At 33.9% G+C, this 11332-nt stretch overlaps 1 protein-coding gene across 1 annotated transcript in view; it reads right to left on the minus strand.

Moving 5' to 3' along the window:
- LOC135220749 (phorbol ester/diacylglycerol-binding protein unc-13-like) overlaps window positions 1-11332 on the minus strand; it is a 1290517-nt gene that overhangs the window by 763342 nt on the left and 515843 nt on the right. The window contains 2 exon segments of the mRNA XM_064258201.1: window positions 2891-2908; window positions 5009-5126. Coding sequence (XP_064114271.1) covers window positions 2891-2908; window positions 5009-5126 — 136 coding nt within the window.

Genomic DNA, 11332 nt, shown 5'->3' on the forward strand with positions numbered 1-11332 from the left:
ATATCTGAATATGAGGACCCTGCGAAATAGATATGAAACAATGTAACTAAAATCTATGAAAACAAACCAAAATATAGATATACGTAAACCTAATTCGCTATATGAACTACTTTAGCCTGAGCGATACATGCAAATATTCCAAATCTCATCCCCCTAAAGTATAACTGTATTCTGGAAGTGCATGTTCGTTCCACAGTATTTCTTCCCCGCTTTTAACACTCGAAGCATTTTGTGTTTTGCCTTTGCATTAAACACCATTGCATAGAATTTAAATATCTAATCTAAGCTCGAGAAATATAGATCTTAACATGCAATGTTATGTTGCGAAAATGTTGCATGCTACAATCATCTGACCCTTTTGTTTCAAGGCCACTTAACAGGAAAAAATAGGGAGTAATTCATCATCATGCTGATGTGATGTATGACTGTTCACTTTCTGCGACACGTACAGAATTCGGTAAAAATATATTAGACATTGATTTACAGTGAAAAAAGTACAATGTCGCACTTTCGGTAAGCAAATGAAAAAGTTTGTCTTGTGAATAATGTATTTAAAAACAAATTCTAATTAGTTTAACACAGTCTTGTATAGAAAATGTGTAAGAAAAATGTCAAAACGGTATTTTGAGCATCTATAGAAAATCACACCTTGGGGTTTTACACATTGTATATACAAAACTGTCTTGGCTGTTAATACTAGAGATGATTTGAAATCCTTCATAAACAAGAAAAAGGAAGTCTAAAAAAAGTTACTAAATCTATTTCAGGATAAAATAAACCCAGTTGGTGGGAGGGAGGAATATTGGAACTTTCTTGGAGAGTAATAAGGTAAAACAACTTTTCCCGTCTCGAATCTGGCAGTCAAATAAAACTAGAGAAGCGATGAAAGAAATGGAAAGAAAAAACGAAAAAGACATAACATAATCTGACCGGAACTTGTTTCTTTCTCGGTCAGCATGTGGTGGAAATGCTCGAATCTTTACCTTTACTTCACTTTCAGTTTCTTCATTTTCCTAAAGGAAAGAAGGAAAGCCGTCAGTGTAAGTCAGTTTTCATTACTGGTTCTACTATCGCAACGCTGTTACTACTATTACTACTACTATGATTACTACAGTCAGTCCAGCAACTGCTACCCCTCTCAACGCTATTATTATGTCAGAACTACTGGCATTAAAATGGAAGATTCCTCTTAACAAGGCAGTTTATACCATTTAATAAAATAGAATGATAAAAGTACGTCCTCTACATTATGAATTAAATACAAATAAAAGCTCATCAACAAAAAGCAATGTAAAGACTAAGAGAACTCAACTAACTTATCTAATGCAGTACAATGGGGTATACTAAAAACATTTTTAATTGTTGCTTGCATATACATATGTATTAATGCTGACTTTCAGATCAAAGATACGTAAAGACTGATTCAAAGTCATACAAATATCGAACTACAAATGTTCCGAGTCAGATCACCCCAAATCTTAGACCTTTGAAATAGATTCGTTTCTGTTGCTGGTCTACACATGAGCCGTTACATTTTGACACTGACTGTATACCATTCATTAACTATCACAAAAACAAATCAGTCAATATGGGCAATACAAGTTCTGTATCGGTGACAAACTAATTTTCATCCAAGCCGGCTGAAACTTCACCTCATTGCCGTCTTTTCTTTTGCAGTATAAATTTTCCGACGAATTTTCAGAGATTCTTCAGTCATTTAATGCTTTCATTAAGATGAAATTGAACGTCCCTGGTGCTTTCTTTAAATAATCGATAGGAAAAAACGTTTGTAATAACATGATTATTTAGATCTACATTTTTGCCTAAGGTGTATAACTTTGCATGAAAATATACTAAATGAATGTACATGAACAGTCCCCATGAAGTACGATTTCTGACGAATTAAAAATTGATATTCAACAAATAACATAAGTCAATCATACGCTTCCGTAAAAGTGTCAGGAAACCGATGCCAGCGACAGCTATTTTGTATTTCTCGTGACCAGCCGCCACGCAGGATAATGATTTCTGTATATTTCAAGGAAATGCGAATTGCCAGCGCTATTAAATCTTCACAAGCCATTCATTCGCAGGTGTTCCTTGTTAATGAGCTACGCCTTAATTGGTTCAATCGCCGCTCCTGCTGCAAGGCAAACGACGCGGGAGTCTTTCTTTATGAATACAAACAATAAATGAACAGATATGTTTTTGCATGTATCAGAGAACACTTGTGACAAAAATGGTGTTTTTATAATTAAGTGATCATATATATATATATATATATATATATATATATATTATTAAATATATTAAATATATGTATGAAATGTCTTAAAGAGTCGTGCTTTCCACTCATTCACCAAAAGTGCACACTGAAGAAATAGCTCTGTCGAGTATCAACTTCCAATTTCTATATCCATATGACTAACGCATTTTGCAAATGACGCTTTTACTTAACTGTGTGCATTAGGGATCTGACCGATTGTTTATGAAAATAATTCTGGAATCGCAGTTTATTTTTCTTTTATCATAGGATCTTCGCTAAAGCGAATAATCAACATAGATCAACCACAGGATTTGAATATTTAAATTTTGCTTTTGCTTCCCTAAATGACACACATCGGATGAAAGAAGATAAAGGAATTATTACATATACACACAAACACATGCAAATATCACACACACACATATATATATATATGCCTGTGAGTGTATGAGTGAGTAATACTCAAGAAAATAAAGCAAGCAACTACACCTCATATACGTAATGCCAATACATAACTGCAGTATACCGGTCTTCTTATTACATAAAACTTTAATGTCAATGTATACATGAGACTTAAAAATACACTATTTTTGTATTCTGCACTGCTCTTTCTACTTTACTGACCTCCACAATAATGGGAATCTGTTGGAAAAATAAAACAAATAAAAATCATGACTACAAATATACATATTATTCCTGGAAGCAAAACATTCACCAGTACAAAATGCAAATAAAAATATTATAAAATTAATACTCCTTTACCTTCTACTCTAACTGTCATTGCTTGAACAAAATCTTACATAAAAATAACTGGTCCAGTTAATCTTTGTGGCAAATATCATAATAAAACTAGAAAAACAAAATTACAAAACGTATCTATACTGCTTAATCATCCACGCCAGCGAGCAGCTGGCCTGAAGTTTGACACCATTTCCAAAAGGCTACATTTCACGAAATCTGATTAAACTAAAATAAAACAAAACATTTAAGACTAAGAATCTCAAACGCAAACAGACCGCTGTCCCAGATACCTGTTGACTAAGAAATACTTCTGCAACTCCCTTAAATCGGCGTCAGTAACCCTGAGAGATGTAACGCCACGAAACTTATACTCAAAATTCCTGCACCCCTGTTTCCCACCCCCCGCCCTCTCTCTCTCTCTCTCTCTCTCTCTCTCTCTCTCTCTCTCTCTCTCTCTCTTTATGTGTGTTCTACAAGTGGCCCCTGACTAGTCCGCCCATTCAGTAAATAAATGATTTACTGGTTGGCCAAATTCGGAAAACTAGCGTCACATAATACTATGACCAACGACACCTGAACCGAAGCGAATCAAAGAAGTGATCGGACTCCACATAAATATGATGACGACGAAAGGGAACTACTGAAACGATTCTCAGCTGCGAAATTAAATATCCGGGAGGTGGCGTTCTGGTATCTCACAATAATTTGATATTGCAGTAACAAAACACGAACCAGCACTTCGACGATGGGCTGTTATTATTTTCTCGCCCCGCCCACCTTTTTAGATGCTCTTCGGAGGGAAACTACCCTTTTCATTACATTTTAACGTCACACTGATGAGGAACACCGTTCAGGTGTTCGAAAGTCTTTGTTTTATATTTTTACATAGAAATATATTTTTATATATAATTGTGGATATTTTTTAAACAATTTGTTTTCACGGAATTGTGAATTTCTTAACAAAAACTGAATTTAATTTGAGAATACTCTAATATCAACGTCGTTACTGATACCTTCAATATGACATACCTGATTGATAAATAAGAAATGGTATTTCAATTAATACGCTTAATATATGAAAAACATTAAACGGTTTACCAGGTAACAAGTACAATTGGATAATAGTTCACTGAGCTTAAGTGTTCGCGAAGACATGTCGGAAAGCCGTGCTGAACTATAAATAGATCATTTTTTTTTGTGGGGGAAACGGCTTTGTATTGTGTGTATTGTAATATATATACATATGTATGTATATGTGTAGTATATATATGAACAAAGTCTGAAGTAACATTAATAACTTCAGCTTAATTTTCTGGCCAGTTCTTGCAAATGGAGTTATGAATAATGATGATTTGTCTTCTCAAGTCATAACAACCGCCACGTGTCAAACGGGGTTATAAATAACACCATTCCAATTTTTCCGCGTCAAAAACACTAACCTTTCCATTTTGCTGGGTAAAAAGTTGGCTTTTAATTTCTATTAGCCAAAACTTTGATATTTATGCAAAATACAACATGTGCCTCCAAACAGAAATTTTACTGAAGTCAAGCCTGTCCTTCCAAAGCTATGGCAGCAAGTGAAAACTATACAAAAGATTATCCGTAATAAGTTGAATGAGTTAATTCATGTTTAAAAATGTGTAGATAGATAGATAGATAGATAGAACATAGAATCCAGGCCAATGGACAAGCGCTGGGACCTATGAGGCCATTCAGCGCTGAAACGGAAATTGACAGTAAACAGGTCTGTAAGGCGCAACAGAAGGAAAACCTCGCAGTAGTACTATGAATCTATTGTTAGGAAAATATGAACGGAGATACAGCAAAAGGAATGAAAGAGCTTGCAGCGAGGGGCGGAAGGGACGCTGCATAGAACCTTCAGTAATGCCTAGAGTGCACCAAACGCGATGCACTAACAGCACTGCCCCCTTAGATTTTAAAATGTGTAAAACCTATTTGGGAAAAAGATGTCCGTTAAGTTTCCTCGTATCAAGACCTTACCTCGTTGGAGTATTGGATGTCGGTGAGGGGCAGCCACAAGTACCCCAGGGCATCGTCCCATATGAGGCCCTTGTTCCACACCTCCACCAACAGGCCCGTGTCCAACCGGTTGGTTTCGCTGTTGGGGATAAAAAAAGCAAAAGACATTACAACGTTATAATTATTGTGCAGTACAGGATTGTAAAAAGATTTTCCCCGTCTAGGGAGGTTCTATGGCTTCTTTATGGAACAAATATTTTTTTCCCGGAATCCTCTCTCTCTCTCTCTCTCTCTCTCTCTCTCTCTCTCTCTCAACATTTACGTCGTGGCTTTGACAGACTCATTAATTGTAAAAATATCTAACGAGGCGCAAAGCAATAACCTTATTCGCATAATTGTGGATTTTTATTACGTAAACTCTTTTTCTTGAGATCGTGAATTTCTTAGCAATATATTCTATATTATAAAAAAAATACTGCTCCTGCTCAGTCACTGTACCATTCCTTCACTACAGTATCACTTCCTAAGTTACATCGATTACTAAACGGAGAAAAAGGAGTCAGGGTTTACCCATCAAAAATAAATTGCGATTAGGAACTCAGCATCAATTGCCATTCTTTTCCACAACGATACCAAACTTGGCTAAGTACCATGATCCGTATTTTTTCTTATGATGTTCATAACAATTCTAACTCAATGAGAATGAATATGCATGACCATTATGGGGTCCCTTTCTTGATTCCTTCGTAAGCACAAACAAACATGTATACATATTAATATATATGTTATATATGTATATTGTGTGTGTGTGTGTGTGTGTGTGTGTGTGTGTAGAAGCTAGGTACTATGTCGTACCTCTAAGTAAATGGGGATACAATCCATAATGATGTAAAATCCTTCTGTAGTTTAAAATATATATATTTCTTGTACAGGAACTTGTAGCTTTCGACCATCAGCTGTGGTCTTGTTCACTAAAATAAAAAAAAGAAATAAAAAACAAGACCAAAGCTGATGGTCGAAAGCTTTACGTTCCTGTACAAGAAATATATTTTAAACTACAGAAGGATTTAACATCATTGTGGATTGTATATATATATATATATATATATATATATATATATATATATATATATATATATATATATATATATATATACACACACACAAAATCATAAATAAGCGCTAAGTAAAAATTCCCGCACTAGACGAATATATGTATGGTAGACCTGACATTAAATTGAGCCTCTCTTGATAGCCCAGTGGTTTAGAATGTCGAATGGAAGTCGTTGGTTGTACTGTCGAGTTCTCGAGTCTCGGTAACAAACCATTTATGAATTATAATTCCCCTTTGGTGATATTCCCGAAGTGGCGCGAATTACATGTTAAAAGACATTTGTAGCTTAATGTTTGTGTGTGTGTACGTGTGTGTATGTATATATATAGTGTATGTATAATATATATATATATATATATAATATATATATATATATATATATATATCATGTGTGTGTGTGTGTATATATATATATACACAATAAAAGGAGCCCATAAAAACACCAAAATATAGAGAGAAAAATACTATATTTCAGAGACTGCTGTCTCCCTCTTCAGGTAGATGAATGAGAAAAGTTACAGAAAAGGTGGTATTTATACCAAGTGGATTAAAGGAAGATTATCAGCGGGAGTGACCTAAATTGGCTTACCTGTGGATGGACCTCTTTGTACAAATACGACCTTTTCTGTAACTTTTCTCATTCATCTACCGGAAGAGGGAGACATCAGTCTCTGAAATATAGTATTTTCTCTCTATATTTTGGTGTTTTTTATGGGCTCCTTTTATTAGATGGAATTCTGTTGTAAAAGAAAATTTTTACCAGTCATATATATATATATATATATATATATATATATATATATATGTGTGTGTGTGTGTGGTGTGTGTGTGTGTGTGTGCGTGTGTTGTGTGTGTAGTAAACCTAAACTCGATAAGAAAATGTACAGGAAAAGTTGAGGGTTCGAATCTCGGCCAGAACAGATGCAGTTCTCATAAAATGTTGATGACTGTAGAACACAACGGAAAATTCTTATACGAGACAATAAAGTTCAACATTTCCAGAATTAAGAACAGCATTAGCAGGATGGGGCGAACTTTTTAATGCACGCAAATAAAGCTCAGATAAAGAAGGAAAATCAAGCACTGTAAAACTATCGTGAAACGTGCTCCCAAGGGGGTTTTCATTCCTGGAATCTTCTAGTTTCGGAATATTTTCCAGCACGGTCTACTCCAGATGACAGCTGATAGCTTCAAGGAATGACGTGAGCTTCTACGGGCTTCTTTAGAATAATAATGCTACGCCTGTTCTCTGCTGAAATGACCGATCTTCACGTTTTCTTTTCCCCGCTTCCCAAAGACTACACCATCGTATTCTTTTCGGAAAAATAAGTAAAAACGAAATTAACAAAACCCATCAGCAATGCCACCTTTCACACAACATTTCTTGAAAGGTAAAAAAACCCAAATGGTAACACGTCACAACAACCACACAAACAGGCGCCCACTGCATTCGCCTCTGAGGAGACTGTGTCCCAGAATCAGAGACTACATTCTAATGGCATCTGTTTTTAGGGAAAAGGAAGATCTGGGTTTTATCCTTCCAGAAAATCTTGTTTGCAACAGGCTGCATGATACGAATCGACTTACATGAGAATAAAATAGCCCAGAAAAGAAGGATAAAGGTAAACAAGGCGTGATCCGGCGTCCAGCTTACTCTGAAGGCATGCAATATTTTCCTCCCACGCAGAAGTTGCAAACATTATATTCTTACCATAACGTGAAATAGTCTTCGTAATTAATACTCATAATTAGTACTCCTCATACTAACAGCACGTATCAAATAAAAAGGACATAAATTAAACACGTTCATATATTCTCAGTCATAAGTGGAAACACAAAATATCTGAACAGAAGTATAGCCTATAAATTCAGTACATCAAATAAATGGAAAAGTGCTAAAATCTACAGACAAGTGGTTTCACCAACGAAAATTTTTAAAATGCTATACATTTTATTGGAAATAATTTATCTGTACTGTTTAATATGCACATTGTTAATCTTTGACATTCATTCTAATAAATAAATCATAACTATCCTCCCCTAAAGTTCCTGTATCTTTAACTCAACGTGAAACGCCTTTTTCAGACCTTATTTTAGGCTTTCCTTCCTCCAACAGCAACGACCACAACTTTGAGTAGTTTTTAGGCATACTCCGGGAGTAAGCGAAAATACAGCAATACACAAATCCGGATAAAAAACGTATTTATAAAGTGTGATTATTTTAATTATTATTGTCTATGTACTACTCCGGAACATATCAAAACGATATATTCAAAATAAAAAAAAAAGTTGAAGTGACTATGCAGTGCAAATAAACCAAGTAGTTAATAGTAGATAACCTGTTTTCTGTGCCACCTGAGGTTAATCATCACTCATCTTGTACTACGGACAGAATGGGAGACTTCTTCCAGGAGAAATCAAATTAACTAAAACGTCCGGATTCTTCGTTATCGCCTCCAATCTTGGATTACATTCACAAATTTCACTTCTCATGTAGCCATTTAAAGCGAACAATGTCTTCACTACAACCTTCAAAGTAATAGATTTTAATGATGCACTCACATAATATACAGCAAGCGAGAAAAGACACTAAAACACACATATATACATACATCATATATATATATATATAATATATATATATATATATATATATATATATATATATATATATATATATATATATATATATATATATGTATGTATGTATATAAGGTTGCTAAACATAAACCTGGTCTCCAGTTACACTAAATTCACAACACCGGTTAGGTTATAGTTTTAAAAGATAATAAACAGTGATTAATCTCTTTAGGAGGTACTACAATTACGCCGAGTGTCTTTCTATTTTATACAAGTGCCTAAATATATATATATATATATATATTATATATCTATATATATCTATCTATATATATATATATATCATATATATATATAGATAATATGTTACCATATATATATTAAAATAAATATAATATAATATATTATATATATACTATAATGTATACGCTAGTATGTACTTTCAATACCCTCAATTACTCTTAATTTATCAATTTCAAGTACAATTTACTAGAACAGAAATGGACCCATCCTTTGCCCGTGCGAGTGCGCACACACACAGACACACACACACCTATATATATAATGTGTGTGATTATGTATGTATATTGTAAGTATGTATGTATATATGTATGTATGTATGCATGTATGTATGTCTGTGTGTGTTCACTGCGTTCAGACAATCTACGAATAACGTGAGCAATCCGAAACGTTTTAAGAAGCTACATTCGATAAAAATGTATGAAACGTCACATTCTCTTCCTAAAACTCAGAAGAAATGATGAAATGGTGAACACAACGCCTGACATCCACTAACAACAGCTACTTGACCTTGTCTTATCAATGTTGAATACATCTATAAATGAAGACGACTGAAACGACAAGAGAGAGAGACGAAAACTGGTGAATATCTTAACATCTGGAAACAAAGATCAGGACAACACATCCGAGAATAATCTATTCCGTATTGCACGACATTCCATTTAATCAACCATCTCATGTCATTACCAAGCCAATGAATGATTTACAGTTATGACGCTGTAAGGATCGCATTACTTCTAATTTTTAAAACACAATAAAAATTTCCCTAAAATACCCAACAAAATAGTTAATAAAACAATATATAAAGAAAGATCTCCCTACAATACCCAACAAAACGTTAATAAAAAAATATATAATAGAAAGAAGTACCTCAGATAGAAACGTAATATTTGACAGCTCGATAACTGTACCTGGATCCAAAGAAATATTGATGAAACAACTTTGCTTTTATTCTTAATTAAATATTCCAAGAATATGTCATTTTTAATAACAATTACCTTTGAAACGTTAGTAAGCTATGTCAAACCTGTAAGGATAGTATGCAAGACAGTGTAAAACTCACAAATTTCTCTCTCTCTCTCTCTCTCAATTACGAATATAATCAATATTCTTAACATATGTCAATTACCCAACTCCTTTCCTTTGATCAAGAAGCGGTTTTATGCTGCATTTCCGTTAAACAGTGTATGATTACAGTTCAGACGCCGCTCCTTCAAACAATAGTTTGGAATACTAGACCGCAAAATCATGCGATTCAGAGTAATGGAAAAATGAAAACTAGGTCGCTATATAAACAAAAATCCACAAGTGTCCTTTGAACTCCTTCTCTTATATATCCGTGTTAATACAGTATTAAGAAAACACATTATTCTCCGAGAATAACAATATTCGGAAACACCTTCATTCACCGAGAATAAATATTTTGGAAAACACCTTCATTAACGTAGAACAACTATGTTCAAAAATACCTTCATTCACAGCGAATAACTATATTAGAAATCACAGTCTTTCACAGAGAATAACTATTTTAGAAAACACCGAATTAACTATTAGAAAAACACCTTCATTAAGTAGAATACCTTCATTCACGGAGCATAACTATTTTCGAAAACACCTTCATTCATGGAGAATAACTATATTGGAAAAACCTTCATTAACAGAGAAAACTATATTGGAAAATACCTTCATTCACAGAGAGGAACTATATTGGAAAACACATTCATTTACAGAGAACAACTATACTAGAAAACTCCTTCATTCACACAGAATAACTGTTAGAAAACAACTTTGTTCATATGGAGAATAATTATTTTAGAAAACACATTCATTCACGGAGAACAACTATGTTAGAAAACACCTTCATTCACGGACAATAACTATTTTAGAAAACACCTTCATTCACGGAAAACAACCATGTTCGAAAATGCCTTCATTCACGCAGAATAACTATGTTAGAAAACACCTTCATTCATATGGAGAATAACTATTTGAGAAAACACCTTCATTCACAGAGAATGACTATATTGGAAAACACCTTCATTTACAGAGAATAACAATTTTGGAAAACACCTTCATTCACAGAGAATAACAATTTTGGAAAACACCTTCATTCACAGAGAATAACAATTTTGGAAAACACCTTCATTCACAGAGAATAACAATTTTGGAAAACACCTTCATTCACAGAGAATAACAATTTTGGAAAACGCCTTTATTCACAGAGAATAATTAACCTCCTAATATAGATTTCAGCCATGACCTAACACGTCAGTAACTATTACCAATTAAAGACAAACGATATCCATTGTATCCCAAAAGATAGGTAGACAGAAAAGAAGATATATAAATAA

This window comes from Macrobrachium nipponense, chromosome 2 (assembly GCF_015104395.2).
Source record: "Macrobrachium nipponense isolate FS-2020 chromosome 2, ASM1510439v2, whole genome shotgun sequence".
Classification (NCBI taxonomy): domain Eukaryota; kingdom Metazoa; phylum Arthropoda; class Malacostraca; order Decapoda; family Palaemonidae; genus Macrobrachium; species Macrobrachium nipponense.